At 42.7% G+C, this 16216-nt stretch overlaps 1 protein-coding gene across 3 annotated transcripts in view; it reads left to right on the forward strand.

Annotated features, from left to right (window-relative positions):
• Positions 1-1779: 1779 nt before the first annotated feature.
• The window catches only part of LOC134579374 (heterogeneous nuclear ribonucleoprotein U-like protein 2), a 79415-nt gene continuing 64978 nt past the window's right edge, over positions 1780-16216 (forward strand). For 2 of the 3 annotated variants that reach the window (XM_063438645.1, XM_063438647.1), the window contains exon 1: positions 1780-2292. In XM_063438645.1, coding sequence (XP_063294715.1) covers positions 2022-2292 — 271 coding nt within the window. In that variant the 5' untranslated portion in view covers positions 1780-2021. The remainder of the gene's footprint in view (positions 2293-16216) is intronic. The other variant, XM_063438646.1, reaches the window with a different exon arrangement.

Raw genomic sequence — 16216 nt, forward strand, 5'->3', positions numbered from 1 at the left:
AATACTATCTGCTACAGTGTGTTCTTTGAATCAGAAGATTCTAGCATTTTCTGCTGACATGCTGTTTCTATGAACAAAGGAATCTTGTAAAGTTTAAACTACGAGGCATGAGAGCTGAATATGAGAATATAGTATTAAAAGGGGCCCAGTAAGGATTATATAGTTTATAAGGGGCCTAATAATGGATATAAGTTATAAGGGGTTAATAATTCTACAACACAACCAACCGACCGATACACCAGTATATGCATGTACACATGCCACGTGGTAATCTCGGCCTACTAAATTTATTTTTACCGAGATTCCACCACAATAGGATTTTTTCTTGCTTTATATGACATGTAATTGTCATTCATTTTTAATTTTAACTTCTCAGAACAACCCCCTTCCTTAACCCCTTAAGGACCAAACTTCTGGAATAAAAGGGAATCATGACATGTCACACATGTCATGTGTACTTAAGGGGTTAAAGGACCACTATAGGCACCCAGACCACTTCAGCTTAAAGGGAAACTCCAGTGCCAGAAAAACAATCCGTTTTTCTGGCACTGGAGGGTCCCTCTCCCTCCCACCCACCAATCCCCGGTTACTGAAGGGGTGAAAACCCCTTCAGTCACTTACCTGGGACATCGGCGATGTCCCTCGCCGCTGTCTCCGCCTCCGCGACGCTCCTCCTAGTGATTACGTCGGCCGGTGGGCGAGACTAATCTCGCGCACCGGCCGAGGAGACCTAATGCGCATGCGCGGAAATTCCGCGCATGCGCATTACGTCTCCCCATAGGAAAGCATTGAAAAATCATTTCAATGCTTTCCTATGGGGTTTTGAGCGACGCTGGAGGTCCTCACACAGCGTGAGGACGTCCAGCGACGCTCTAGCACAGGAAACCTGTGCTAGAACCCAGGAAGTGACCTCTAGTGGCTGTCTAATAGACAGCCACTAGAGGTGGAGTTAACCCTGCAATGTAAATATTGCAGTTTATGAAAAACTGCAATAATTACACTTGCAGGGTTAAGGGTAGTGGGAGTTGGCACCCAGACCACTCCAATGAGCAGAAGTGGTCTGGGTGCCTGGAGTGTCCCTTTAATGAACTGGTCTGGGTGCCTGGTCCAGCTAGGTTTAAGCCTTTTTTCTATAAACATAGCAGTTTCAGAGAAACTGCTATGTTTACCTATGGGTTAATCCAGCCTCTAGCGGCTGTCTCATTGACAGCCGTTAGAGGCGCTTACGCGCTTCTCACTGTGATTTTCACTCTGAGAAGACGCCAGCGTCCATAGGAAAGCATTGTGAATGATTTCCTATGAGACTAGCTGAATGCGCGCGTGGCTCGTGCCGTGCATGCGCATTCAGCCGAGGAGGAGGAGAGGAGGCGGAGAGTCTCCCGCCCGGCGCTGGAGAAAAAGGTAAGTTTAACCCCTTCCTCCCCCTAGAGCTCTGCGGGAGGGGGACCCTGAGGGTGGGGGCACCCTCAGGGCACTATAGTGCCAGGAAAACGACTGTTTTCCTGGCACTATAGTGGTCCTTTAACCCCCTTAAAATTATAATGTCCCTTTTTGTCCATTTGCAATGTTGGGAGGCATGTATATGTCCTTTCTTTAATTCATTTATAATAATCAACTAAAAAAAGGTTTTAATTACTAATAAAACGGAGCAATCTGCCTGTGGTTTGTAACACCATGCTCTAATCGCCTCAGCCTGCTCTGCCCCATAACTGTGTGTGTGTCACTTTAAGACTCTAACATCATTCCCTGTTGTAGAAAGTCACTTCCGCTCGGTGTTCGTTTACTTCCGGTAACCGAGGTTTCCATCTAGTTCCAGGTGTATTCCCAGCGTGGGTTACTGATATTGAATCCCTCTGTTTATCAGCTCTGAGCCGGCCATCATTTTAGTTATTGATCCGTGTGAGGGCTCCCTGCTGGTCAGATTGCCGAGCTGCGGACTGGTGGCCGAACCGTGTTATCACCAGCCAGGCTCGGAGCCCCAGTGGACAGAGGTAGAGGAGGAAGCCCGCCATTATCTGGCAATGGCAGGATCTCAGATGGAGGACAGCGCTCTGGACATGGTGACATGTGAAGATGATGGCGAGGATGAGGAAGGAATACAGAATGGAGCGGAGGAAGGAATACAGAATGGAGCGGAGGAAGGAATACAGAATGGTGCGGAGGAAGATGAAGAATGTCAGGAGATCATTGAGCCCGCAGAGCTGAAAGCAGAGCCTGCTGAACAAAGTGTCACATTGCCCCCCCAGGAGGAGGAAATGGAAGAAGAAGCTGAAGCTTGCGCTGTGGAATCTGGTATTTTATTCCCCATGTTAACCCCCTTAAGGTTTCTTTTTACAGGAGGGCAGGACATTGAGGACCAGAGCAAATTTGGGATTTACTGTTTGCTTTGTATGGTGCATTGTTATTATAGCACTTATTTTAAAAGCAGTTAAAGGGACTTTAGGCAGCATAGCTACTAGTGCACACTGTACTGGCTGAAAAGGATTAGTGCCATACCCTGGTTTAATGGCTTACTAAAAAAGCATTAATTAGCAGAGAATGTAGGGCAAACCTATTCTCAACCCATATCACATGAGACACTGGAACTTCTGCTTAAGGAATATCTGAAGAGGAGGTTTCCCCAGACACTGGAGACCCAGGTAAGGTCCAAACCATTTGAAAATGGTTTGATGACATTCTCTTGGAAAGGTCCACTTTGTACTAGTACCACATTCTGAGTAAATGTGGTGCTTAGACTCCCCATTTAAAGGAACGCTTTAAGCCACATTACCACTATAGTGTGCTGTAGTAGTTATTGTATTAGGAATGCCCTGGCAACGTCCCACTGTAAGGAGTCAAATCACTTTAGAACTTAAACTTCACCACAGGTCAATGTGAACTGGAAGGGTTTGGCTCATTGGCAGAAAGCGATCATCTGAGACTCTCAACCAGTGCACTAGCTCTGAAGGGCTTCGTTCAGGAGAGCCAACGAACGCTCTCTGTATCTCACTTATCTGTAGTGGTGGTGTGAAGTGGTTTCTGACACCATTACCAGTACAGCACACTCCATTGACAATTTTAGTTTTTTATAACTAAATTAGTAAATTTACCCCCCAAAGAAAGCATTCATGTATTTTTTCCTGCATGTATTCTTTGGGGCTTTATGAAAAAATAGCTTGCAAAAGCAGCAGACCTATCAACTGCAACCTTTGCAAGCCCTCTCTCTTCTCTTTTTCATGCGCAGACTTGCAGTGTATGCCATGGGATACACTAATCAGAGATTACTAATGGAGAAGCCTATGTGCCTGTCCTTCTCAATAAACTGTAACACAGCAAACTGAAGTTTTTATGTCTGGAGTGTTCCTTTAAATCTAGATTAATAATGCGGACAAGGGTGAACCCAAATTATAGATTCATGATGAGTGCAGTTGCTCTGGTTCAATCCTCTCCCCCAATTGTAAATGGTGAAACCGTTTCAGAAAGTTAGCCGTGGTCTGTCTAAGCTAGGCCTGGCAGTGCAGGACGGCTTATTGGCTGAGAGAGATCAGCTAAAGTTCTCAGCCAATGAAAAAGCCCTGCACTGCATTGCTTAGTATACACAGTCCAATAGGGGATACAGCTGTAAACTAAGAGAAAATTCACAACACATCAATATTTAACATCAATATTTCACCGCTATATAATTGATCTCACAGGAGATAGTAAGGTATCATCATTTTAAGGCGCCTTCCCCAAGGTATTGGGGTCTGGCTCTGGTAGCACGCCCAGTACACTTTGTCTGCTCCAAATATGGACTCCGAGGTAGAAAGTTTGTGGCAAAAAAAAAGACGTGTTTATAAGTGCAATTATATATATATATATATAATACAAAAAAGTCTTGCACTCCTACCAAAAAAGGTTTTAACCTGGTGCTTGGTTGCACAATAAATATAAAGCCAAAAAAGACCAGCACTCTCAGGATTTTCAAATAAATAGAAAAATATTACTTTACTCCGTAGTCAACGTTTCAGCACCTCTTGTGTGCTTTCATCAGGACAGCATACAAAACATAAATGAAAATACATTGCTTAAATAAGAACATCAATTAGATTGGGACTCACTATTCAGGTGTGACGCCAGCTAATTCATGATAGACTCCAGCCTCTAGATGCCAAACGCCGGGAAACATCTCCTTCCGGCTATTGCTCGCGCTGTCATGTGATCCGAGTGACCTCGTGACGTTACCGATCACTATGGAGATCGAGACGCCATTTGCGTCTAACGATCCGCCCTCCAGTTACTTCCTGGTAGATCGCGTTTCCCATCACTATGGGAACGTACTGCGCATGCGCACTAGGTCTGCTATTCCGGAATCCGGATACATTCTCGTAATGAATACGAGTAGGTATCTATCTATCAAAGTATCTGGCTTCAAACATAGACAAAGCTAGAAAAATATATACAGAGAGGAGCCTGTGAACTTATAGCTACCCCAATAATACCAAGAGTTAAACATATCCTCCCGTGAAAAAAAGATCATTTAAAGGTATAGTGGAATCAGACACATCGTTCAGGTCTTCTATGAAACAGTGCTCAATACTATTACTATGTGGTGAGCCATCCCTGTAGGGATGGCCAGAACTATTAAAAGGCAGTATCACCCACCATATTGAGGATTATTGCCAGAGTGTCATAGTCAGCAGGATAAAGTCATGCCTGCTTTGTAAGTGTTTCTAACATCGTGTGTGGTAAGCATCCTAATGGATGTAATCTAAATGTATACTGATATCAGTTACAAAATTGCAACTTTACTAATATATGTGTGAGTGCTAATTTACACATAAAGTGCATAGTGCTGCAGTGTAAATAAGAATTCAAACGTGAACTAAAAACCAATTCAAACGTGAACTAAAAAAGTGCCCGGAAAATACACTGCAGTGAGCAGCTGAGTGGGTTAACGTTCCATCCTTCCTAAGAAGTTAAATAAAGGTAGTCCCTGACTCCCAAGCGAGAGGACTAACACCTCCCATGCGAATACCTATATTGAGACCAATAGTTAAGAGAGTTATAGTATAGCGACCAAACACCCAAATAGGGTTTCCCAATCCAAGAGAGAGTGAGCATAATATTAAACATTAAATCATAATTAATGTGAATGTGTTTGGTCGCTATACTATAACTCTCTTAACTATTGGTCTCAATATAGGTATTCGCATGGGAGGTGTTAGTCCTCTCGCTTGGGAGTCAGGGACTACCTTTATTTAACTTCTTAGGAAGGATGGAACGTTAACCCACTCAGCTGCTCACTGCAGTGTATTTTCCGGGCACTTTTTTAGTTCACGTTTGAATTGGTTTTTAGTTCACGTTTGAATTCTTATTTACACTGCAGCACTATGCACTTTATGTGTAAATTAGCACTCACACATATATTAGTAAAGTTGCAATTTTGTAACTGATATCGGTATACATTTAGATTACATCCATTAGGATGCTTACCACACACGATGTTAGAAACACTTACAAAGCAGGCATGACTTTATCCTGCTGACTATGACACTCTGGCAATAATCCTCAATATGGTGGGTGATACTGCCTTTTAATAGTTCTGGCCATCCCTACAGGGATGGCTCACCACATAGTAATAGTATTGAGCACTGTTTCATAGAAGACCTGAACGATGTGTCTTTGATTCCACTATACCTTTAAATGATCTTTTTTTCACGGGAGGATATGTTTAACTCTTGGTATTATTGGGGTAGCTATAAGTTCACAGGCTCCTCTCTGTATATATTTTTCTAGCTTTGTCTATGTTTGAAGCCAGATACTTTGATAGATAGATACCTACTCGTATTCATTACGAGAATGTATCCGGATTCCGGAATAGCAGACCTAGTGCGCATGCGCAGTACGTTCCCATAGTGATGGGAAACGCGATCTACCAGGAAGTAACTGGAGGGCGGATCGTTAGACGCAAATGGCGTCTCGATCTCCATAGTGATCGGTAACGTCACGAGGTCACTCGGATCACGTGACAGCGCGAGCAATAGCCGGAAGGAGATGTTTCCCGGCGTTTGGCATCTAGAGGCTGGAGTCTATCATGAATTAGCTGGCGTCACACCTGAATAGTGAGTCCCAATCTAATTGATGTTCTTATTTAAGCAATGTATTTTCATTTATGTTTTGTATGCTGTCCTGATGAAAGCACACAAGAGGTGCTGAAACGTTGACTACGGAGTAAAGTAATATTTTTCTATTTATTTGAAAATCCTGAGAGTGCTGGTCTTTTTTGGCTTTTTATATATATATATATATATATATATATATAATATATATCAGCAGAATATCGATTTTTAACTTGTATTACACTATGTTGTGTATTTTATTTCTTCTTGGATTTTAGCTGTAACTTTTACTGGATTGTTTGTGGGATGTTTTGGGGAAAGTCTCCTGGGAATTGTCTATTTACTCCTTCACACCAGGAATGACTACAAGTTAAGACTTACTTTATGTACTTTAATCCTTTCGGTGTATATTGTGTACTATATCTGCAGCACCTAGCTCAGGAAAACTAACAGAATCGCCTAAGCAGGAGCTTCCAGCTCCTTGGAGAAAGTAGTTGAGACTTGAAGCAGCTGCTGGCGGACTCTAGGCAAGAGGTCAAATTGTTCAAGAATGGTTTTACTACTTACAGTGGGGGTGCCAGGGCACTCTTGGAACAATAGCAACTACATTGTGCTGTAGTGCTCATGGTGCTCGGTGTGCATCTCTTTTATGACATGAGGTCTATTATTTAGACTTGAAGGATTTCACATATGGGAAGAGGACATTTTTGTAACAAAATTGACAGTTTTGTTTTTTCCTTCTTGTGGATCAAGAGTCTTTTACATTTGTTTAGCCTATATTATGTAACTAAATGGTGTTTCATTAAACTCAGGAATGGCAACCTGACTTGTAAAGTAAGCAAAGTTGTCTTGCTTCGTGTCCCTTTTTTATTGTAGGCAAGCCAATGTCTTTTTTAAAAAATCAGATTCTTGCTTATACCACAGTTCAATTCATCCAGATTTTATTTAAAAAACAAAACAAAAAAAAAACACAAAATGAGGAAAAAAGGATTTATTTACAAAAATGTTTGTGTCTGCTTTCATGGTTGTCAGTTTTTTCTCCCATGTGACATTTTCATAAGTGTAAAACTTTTACTCCGCCCTTTATAGGTTGACATTTTTGTTTTGCTCAACCTTTTCTTTGGTGCTCTAAAAACAATCAGTCTGTTTTCCTCCAAATTAGAGGCAGTGCACTACAACAGGGATTTCCTCTAATCTGGATCGGAAAGGCAGACGGGTAACCAATTTTTAACTCTGCAGTCTCCTCCTCCTACATGTATAAAACAACTTGGAACCCCCCAAATCCCAGTTTTCTGCCTGCCTTTGGCAGGGTAGGATGTGGCAAACTTACGGGGTACAAGGTGAGCTAGAAGGATCCGGGAGGGCTCTGTCTTTTCCTATAGTCAGGGCATTTCCGTCAAATTTGTGGTGGAACGCAAGCTGGGTGCCAGTGTTCCACAGTGTTCGCGGAGTGCTCTGCTCATTCGCAAAGCGACTTACCAGACATCCGGTGCAATTTTAAAAAACTCTCGCTCCAGGACCTGGGAACTATATTTACCCCAGCAGCAATTTCCTACTTGCCAGGTGCTCACAGTCCTCTTGCAGTGTGCTCTCACCTGCCCTCCAGCACACTGGAGGCAAGGTAAGACTGCTCTAGTTTTGTTCGTAATGTCTCTTACCTGATTTATTACGGTACTTTGTTTGGTTTTTATTTGTATTCCATAGAGCTATCTATCTATCTATCTATCTATCTATCTATCTATCTATCTATGGAATAAAAATACAATCTATCTCTCTCTTCCCTTCCCCTAACCGTGTGGCAGATGTTATAAAGAGGCTTCAGATGAAGCTAAAAAGGCAGAAGTTTTGTCCTTCATGTCATGGTTCCAGAATAACCTGCAGAAAACTTTGGACATAAAGGAAGCTGCGATGCTATCGGCACAGTCTGCCGTGCAGTCGATCCCTAATAAAACGTCTGAATCAAGCTCTCCTCCTTCAAAAAAGAAAAGGTTGCATTGGGAGATTCCAGAAATAAGCTCTGAATCATCTTCTGATGAATACTCTTCCAAAGAGTCCAGTACATCCTCGACAAGGATTTTTTTTGTTGTTGTTGAAAAAAACGAATCTTTATAAACTCATCAAGGAAGTCTATAGCCTCACAGATTTGGAGAAATCTCCTAAAGGTGCATAGGAAAAGAAAAAACTTAAGTCTTTTCCTATTCACCCTTCTGTACAGCAGTTAATGCTTAGGGAATTTCCCGCATAGAAAGCGTTTATCTCCAATAGTTTCAAGACCATTTTTTCGCTTAAAGGATCATTATAGGGTCAGGAACACAAACATGTATTCCTGACCCTATAGTGTTAAAACCACCATCTGGGCCCCTCATGCCTCCCTAAAATAGCAAAATCTTACTTTTATTCAAGCCTGAAGCTGTAACTCTGCATGCTGTTTGACTCCGAAGAGTCAATAGTCAAAACCTGTCTGCTGACATCATCAGAAGTGGTGGCCTGATCCAATCACAATGCTTCCCCATAGAATTGGCTGAGACTGTCAAAGAGGCAGATCAGGGGCAGAGCCAGCACAATTCAAACACAGCCCTGGCCAATCAGCATAGAGATGAATTGAATCAATGAATCTCTATGAGAAAAGTTCAGTGTCTGCATGCAGAGGGAGGAGACACTGAATGTTTTTTAGGCAGCCATTACCCAGGAAGGATCTCTAACAGACATCTGAGGAGTGGCCAGTGAAGTTATCACTAGGCTGTAATGTAAACACTGCTTCTTCTCTGAAAAGACAGTGTTTACAGCAAAAAGCCTGAAGGCAATGATTCTACTCACCAGGACAAAATCAATAAGCTGTAGTTGTTCTGGTGACTATAGTGTCCCTTTAACCCCTTAAGGACCAAACTTCTGGAATAAAAGGGAATCACGATATATCACACATGTCATGTGTCCATAAGGGGTTAAAGAAGAACCTGATACACAGCTTGAGATCATACTTAAAGTGGATCTACCTATTGCACAGCTGGGGAAAAACACTTCCTATTGAAGTTACCAGTGGATTCTAGGATGCAATGACAAGAGAGCAGAATCTTGCTTTAAAGGACCACTCTAGGCACCCAGACCACTTCAGCTTAAAGCCGCTAGAGGCGCTTGCGTGATTCTCACTGTGAAAATCACAGTGAGAGCACGCAAGCGTCCATAGGAAAGCATTATGAATGCTTTCCTATGTGACCGGCTGAATGTGCGCGCAGCTCTTGCCGCGCGTGCGCATTCAGCCGACGGGGAGGAGAAGAGGAGGATCGGAAGAGGAGAGCTCTCCGCCCACTGCTGGAAAAAGGTAAGTTTTTACCCCTTTCCCCTTTCCAGAGCCGGGCGGGAGGGGGTCCCTGAGGGTGGGGGCACCCTCAGGGCACTCTAGTGCCAGGAAAACGAGTATGTTTTCCTGGCACTAGAGTGGTCCTTTAAAATAGCTTTTTTTCCACTGCAGCTACCCAGAATAAGGCTCTAATTTCAAGTGCTTCAGTGGCCAAAGCTCAAAGATGTTGACTGGATACTTTGGAGAAAGTTTATATGGGTGAATCAAGAGAAAACTTCTTAGGAACGTTAAAGGGACACTATAATCACCCAGACCACTTAAGCTCAGTGAAGTGGTCTGGGTGCCAGGTACCTCAGGTTTTAACGCTTCAGATGCAAACATAGCAGTTTCAGAGAAACTGTTATGTTTACATTTACGGTTAAGCCAGCCTTCCGGACAGCCACTAGAGGCACATCTGCAATGACTGAGACATATTATGCCTCAATTATGCAGAGCGTCCGTAGGAAAGCATTGAAAAATGCTTTCCTTCGGACACTTTGAATGCGCGCGTGGCAGTGCTGTGCATGCGCATTTGGCTCCTGTGACGTCGGACATCTTCCTCGTCGGACATCTTCCTCGTCGGACATCTTCCTCGTCGGACATCTTCCTCGTCGGACATCTTCCTCGTCGGACATCTTCCTCGTCGGACATCTTCCTCGTCGGACATCTTCCTCGTCGGACATCTTCCTCGTCGGACATCTTCCTCGTCGGACATCTTCCTCGTCGGACATCTTCCTCGTCGGACATCTTCCTCGTCGGACATCTTCCTCGTCGGACATCTTCCTCGTCGGACATCTTCCTCGTCGGACATCTTCCTCGTCGGACATCTTCCTCGTCGGACATCTTCCTCGTCGGACATCTTCCTCGTCGGACATCTTCCTCGTCGGACATCTTCCTCGTCGGACATCTTCCTCGTCGGACATCTTCCTCGTCGGACATCTTCCTCGTCGGACATCTTCCTCGTCGGACATCTTCCTCGTCGGACATCTTCCTCGTCGGACATCTTCCTCGTCGGACATCTTCCTCGTCGGACATCTTCCTCGTCGGACATCTTCCTCGTCGGACATCTTCCTCGTCGGACATCTTCCTCGTCGGACATCTTCCTCGTCGGACATCTTCCTCGTCGGACATCTTCCTCGTCGGACATCTTCCTCGTCGGACATCGTGCATGCGCATTTGGCTCCTGTGACATCTTCCCTTTGGACAAGGTAGACTTTTTGGTCACAACTGGACGACTTTCTAAAACGTATGGCGGAAGGTAGGAAAGCCTTACCTGAAGAAAAGATGAAAAATTGGAACAAGCCATTCTTCAACAAAACCAGAAGTTTCAACAGAGATTCCTTTTGTAGGTTCTCATATAAGAAACATCAAAGAAGGCTATTTTCTTTTCAAGATTAAGGCAAAAGGAATCCACCAGAGAAAATTAGTAAGAAGAAGATAACACCATTCCAGTACGTGGCAGACTTCTGTTATTCAGTTCAGTATGGCAGAAGAATACTACAGACAGCTGGATCCTTTCAGTGGTTCAAAGAGGTTACAGAATAGAATTTTCCAACATTCCTCAAAGCAGTTTCCTTTGTTCAACCGTGCATTCCGAAGAAATTGCGTCAGTTGTTCTCCAAGAAGTTTTGGTCTTGTGGCAGAAAAATGTGATCAAGATACTTCCAGAAGGAGAAGAATTCAAGGACTCTTATTCAAAATGTCCTATTCTGGATTTAAAATATGTAAACAGATTTGTACTTCAGAAAATGTAACATGGAAAACCTCTTCTTCTCTGCCTCTCACATAATTCATCCAGGTTCACGGCTATGTTCCATCGATTTGCAAGATGCCTATCTACACATACCCATAGCAGCAGCCAGCAGAAGGTTTTTAATATTTGCCATCAGATATCAGGATCAACTACAGAATTTCCAATTCACAGACTTGCCCTTTGGCCTTTATTTGGCTCCAAAAGTCTATTTTCCAAGATACTTATGGTCATCAAAGCAGAATTGTGAAAAAGAGGTTTCAACATCGTACCTTACCTGGAGACTGGTTACCCATAGCTTCTTCAGAGATACAACTGCTGAATGGAGTCGAAGGGCTTCCATAAACCTACAAAAACACGGTTGGATTATAAACAAAGACAAATCAGAGCTAACCCAGTCTCGTTCTATCCTTTTTTTGGGTCTCCTTTTAGACTCCATTCAAATTAGGATTTTCCTTCCAGAGGAGAAGATAAACAAAACGCAAGTAACCATTGTCAACTTGCAAAAGAAGAAGTTTTGCACGATAAGAGAAGCCATGAGACTTCTGGGTTTGTTCACTGCCACAATTCCAGCCGTAAACTGGGCCAAGGCATATATGAGACCATTACCGGAAAACAAAGTGATTTGCGCACACACAAAAAAAAAAGAAATGTGAATTTTACCTTACACACAGTATTCTCAGGTATTCACACTACAAATAGTTTGTAACACCTATATACCGTTGTGTATGTGTGTGTGTGTGTGTGTGTGTGTGTGTGTGTGTGTATATATATATATATATATATATATATATATATATATATATATATATATATATATATATATATATATATATATATATATATATATATATATATATATATATATATATAATGTTACAAACTATTTGTAGTGTGAATACCTGAGAATACTATGTGTGCAAGATAAAATTCACATTTTTTTTTTTTGTGTGTGCACAAATCACTTTGTTTTCCGATTATATCACATTTGAAGTGTAAATGGTGACACTACACTTGGGTGGTTTTAGCTGCACCAGATTTTGAGATTAGCGCCACTTTGTCCTTTCTTCTTGTCAGGGTACCTGTTGTCTCTACCTCTGTGGAGGTGAGACACTTGGACGTTCTTCCTCGCAAAACGGTTGAATCACTCGTTCCTCGCGGTTCCCTCGGTCGTTTACACGCCGGCCGCGAGGGATCCACTTCCTTTTATGACGCGGTGTTCAGTAGCCGACGTCATGACGACAACCCAACCCGATCTGTCAATCAAGTCCCAAGCACGAATGAGGATTCGTCGGGGGCGTGATTACCTGTTTGGAACCAGGGTATAAAATAGGGCTTTCTACATTTGTTCATTGCCCTGTCGTGGTTCTAGCTTATCTAGTCTCTCAGTGCTCTTGTATTCTGTTCGTTTCTTTGGTTTTGACCCGGCTTGTCTGTTCTACCTTGTTTACCTCTATTACCCTTTGACTCGGCTTGTCTCTCGCTTACCTGCTCTCTCGTTCCCTCGACCTCGGCTTGTCTCTAGACCATTCTTTACTTACTACTTACGTTAGTCCGGCCATTCTAAGGTCCGGTATACGTACCTTGTACCTGTTTGTACTCTGCGTGTTGGATCCCTGTCCCGATCCTGACACTTCTGTTTTATCTTTTATATATGAGACCATTGCAGAAGAATATCTTCGCGTCCTGGGATAGGAAAACTTTGCCCCTAGACCAGTTCATGAATCTAAACTCCTCTGCTCTGCTGAGCTTCCGTTGGTGGATGACATTGCATTTCCTTTCAGATGGTCTTTTTGTTTACGTAACAACTGACGCATCAAGTGTGTGATGGGTGCTCACATGGATACAAAACTGACAAAAGGCTATTGGAATCTGCAAGATGCAAGGAAATCTTCAAACTTCAGGGAACTGAAAGCCATATGGCTGGAACTTCTCTCCTTCAAAAGACATCTGGTGGGTCAACTCACACTAAAAAGTAGGACAATTCAACCGCGGTAGCCTATGTAAACCGACAAGGGGGGACACGCTCAATTCCTCTGGAACAGTTATGCTCCAACATAACGTTGGTCAGAAATACACCTTTTGTCAGTATCTGCAGTCCACATAAAGGGAGAAAGAAATACGCTTGCAAACGCTCTCACCAGGAATCACCTGAAACAGGGATTCTTTCTCCTCTAATTTTTTTTAAGGAAATTATGGAAAAATTCGGAATTCGAGTGATAGATCTCATGGCCTCCAGGGAAACCAAGATGCATTGAGAGAGTGCTTTGCCTGAAACATTAGTACGGATGCTTGTTCTTCAATTAAAGCTGTAGCACTTGTTGCGCACACACTTGTGGTTGCGCTTTCCTCCTTCTTTTCTAAATTTTGTTTGCATATATCACAGAGGAGTCACAGTGGGATGGGATAGCAGCACCTGTACCTTGTTGTTTTACTGCCTATTTGGAGTACTGTGTTAACTCCAGTCTTTTTGTTCATGTGATCTATTCTTTAAGACGGTGTTTCTGGTGGCAATCACATCTGCAAAGCGGGTTGGTTGAGTTGATTCAGGCCCTATCCGCTTCTGAAAACATCTCCATTTTTTCCCCTGAAAAGGTTATTCTACATCCTAAACCATCTTTTTTGCCAAAAGTGCTTACTTCAAAAGCAATTAACAACCCGATTGTACTGCCATCTTTTTGTAGCAACGCTTCTCATCCTCAAGAGAGAGGCACATGTTTGACACACATGACTTGGCACGTGTTGTATGTCAGGAGATCTCTTCAGATGTACATCCTCCGATCTGCTGATTTCAGAAAATCAGACCACCTATATGGTATTTTTTTTTTTATTGAAAGTTAATAAGGTCTCAAACAATAAGATTTCCAGGTGGCTTGTGGATATGATTAAGCTAACCTATTCTTTCAATAATCTGCCTACCACTTTAAAAGCACACTCTCTACCAGATCCATGGCCACTTCTAGGGCTGAAAAATATCAGGCTTCGCCAGAAGACATTTGTGAGACAGCCACCTGGTCATTCTGTGATACCTTTAATAAACACTATAGGCTAGGTATACTCTTGGCCTCTGAAGCCTCTTTCAGGTGCATGGTGCTTCATGCAGTGGTTTCCTGATGCCTTTCATCAAATTTGGGATCTTGCTATATCCCTTCTGTACTGCCGGTGTTCTATCATTGTGCTATACCCTGTCAGATTTCTATACCCTCCTCACTTCCGGGAAGGGGAAATCAGCTGGATCCTGTGCTGCACATGCGTGCTAGCACTCCTGCTAGTCCTCCACAGCCAGGTCCTCGAAGGTAAGTAAAACTAGTTTTACACTTTCATTATAGTTAGTGCATTCACTAAGCTTAGGACATGAGATTTAGGGTTAATGTTAGGGTTCAAATTAGGGTTAGGATTAGGGACTTGTTCATATTGACTGATATTTCACATTAGGGAAATATCTATAAATAGTGATTTCTCACACTTTATTTTAACCCTTACCCCAAGGGTTAGGGTAAGAATAGAGAGTGAGAGAGGTTAGAATCACTTACCTAACCCTAATTTGAACCCTCACTTAACCCTAAATGTCCTGTGTGCCTAAGCTTAGTGAATGCACTAACTATAATGAAAGTGTAAAACTAGTTTTACGTACCTTCCAGGACCTGGCTGTGGAGGAATAGCAGGAGTGCTAGCATGCATGTGCAGCACAGGATCCAGATGATTCCCCTCCCCGGAAGTGACGAGGGTATAGAAATCTGACTGGGTATAGCACAATGATAGAACACCACCACATGCCAGGCAAAACGGCAATTTTTACTTACAGTAAATTAGTTTTTTCCTTGATATCGTGGCAGTATAAGTCTTCTTCCCTTATTTTGAGATTTCATTTTTTTTTCAGTATTGGTGTCTCTGTGCAGTTCTTGGTATGATGGGCAGGATGGCTTATATGCCAGGAGGGGGAGTTGCCTTTTCCCCCACCTATCTTTTAGTTATTGTCCCTAAGGAAGACTTTTTTTTTTTTTTTTTTTTTTTCTTTTGATTGTACTATTGACTACATTCTCAGTAGATGAAAAATTAGAAATCTAACTAGGAGAGGAAAAAAATTAACTTTCACCATTTTAAAGGATTTAGTTTCTTCCCCTTATAAAATGGAAGCATGTCAAAGCCATTTCCCTGCGTCAGAAACATTGTCACTTCCACATTGGTAAAGACACACTTTTGCATTTTTTATTATACATTGGTGATAATATATTTGTGAACCCATAACAGAATTTTTAATTACCTTTAATACCTTTTTGAATGTTTGCAGTAATCACAATTCGGTTCTACTTTTCCATTGGCTAGGCATCTTCAAATGTTTGTTTAAAATTGCAGCATCCTACTGTCCAGACATCTCATCTTTTGGATAAAAAGTCCTCACAGTAACAGGAATCTCAATCAAATATAAGACCGCAAATACTGAAAAATGAATTTAAAGGGACAATGTAGACATTATAACTGCTTCATCTCATTAAAGTAGTTATAGTGTCTGGAGTACCCTGTTGCCATCCTTAAACCATTTTTAACGGCTTAAGGGGACTCTCCAGTGCCCCTCTCCCTCCCACCCCCCCATCCCAAGTTGCTTAAGGGGTTAAAACCCCTTCAGTGACTTACCGGAGTCCAGCGCCGATGTCCCTTGGTGCTGGGTCAGGCTCCGCCTACTCTCTTCCCCCCCCCCCCTGCAGACGTCAGCCGGTGGGGGAGACTGCATGCGCGGCAAAAGCCGCACACGTGCATTAGATCTCCTCATAGGAAAGCATTATACAATGCTTTCCTATGGGGATTTCGGCGACGCTGGAGGTCCTCACATAGCATGAGGACGTCCAGCGTCGTTTTAAAACACTTTTCGTGTTCTATGAACACGGATGTCCCTCTAGTAGACAGCCACTAGAGGAGGAGTTAACCCTGCAATATAAATATTGCAGTTTATAAAAAAAACTGCAATAATTACACTTGCAGGGTTAAGGGTAGTGGGAGTTGGCACCCATACCACTCCAATGGTCAGAAGTGGTCTGGGTGCCTGGAGTA

The sequence above is a fragment of the Pelobates fuscus genome, chromosome 12, assembly GCF_036172605.1.
Source record: "Pelobates fuscus isolate aPelFus1 chromosome 12, aPelFus1.pri, whole genome shotgun sequence".
Taxonomy (NCBI): domain Eukaryota; kingdom Metazoa; phylum Chordata; class Amphibia; order Anura; family Pelobatidae; genus Pelobates; species Pelobates fuscus.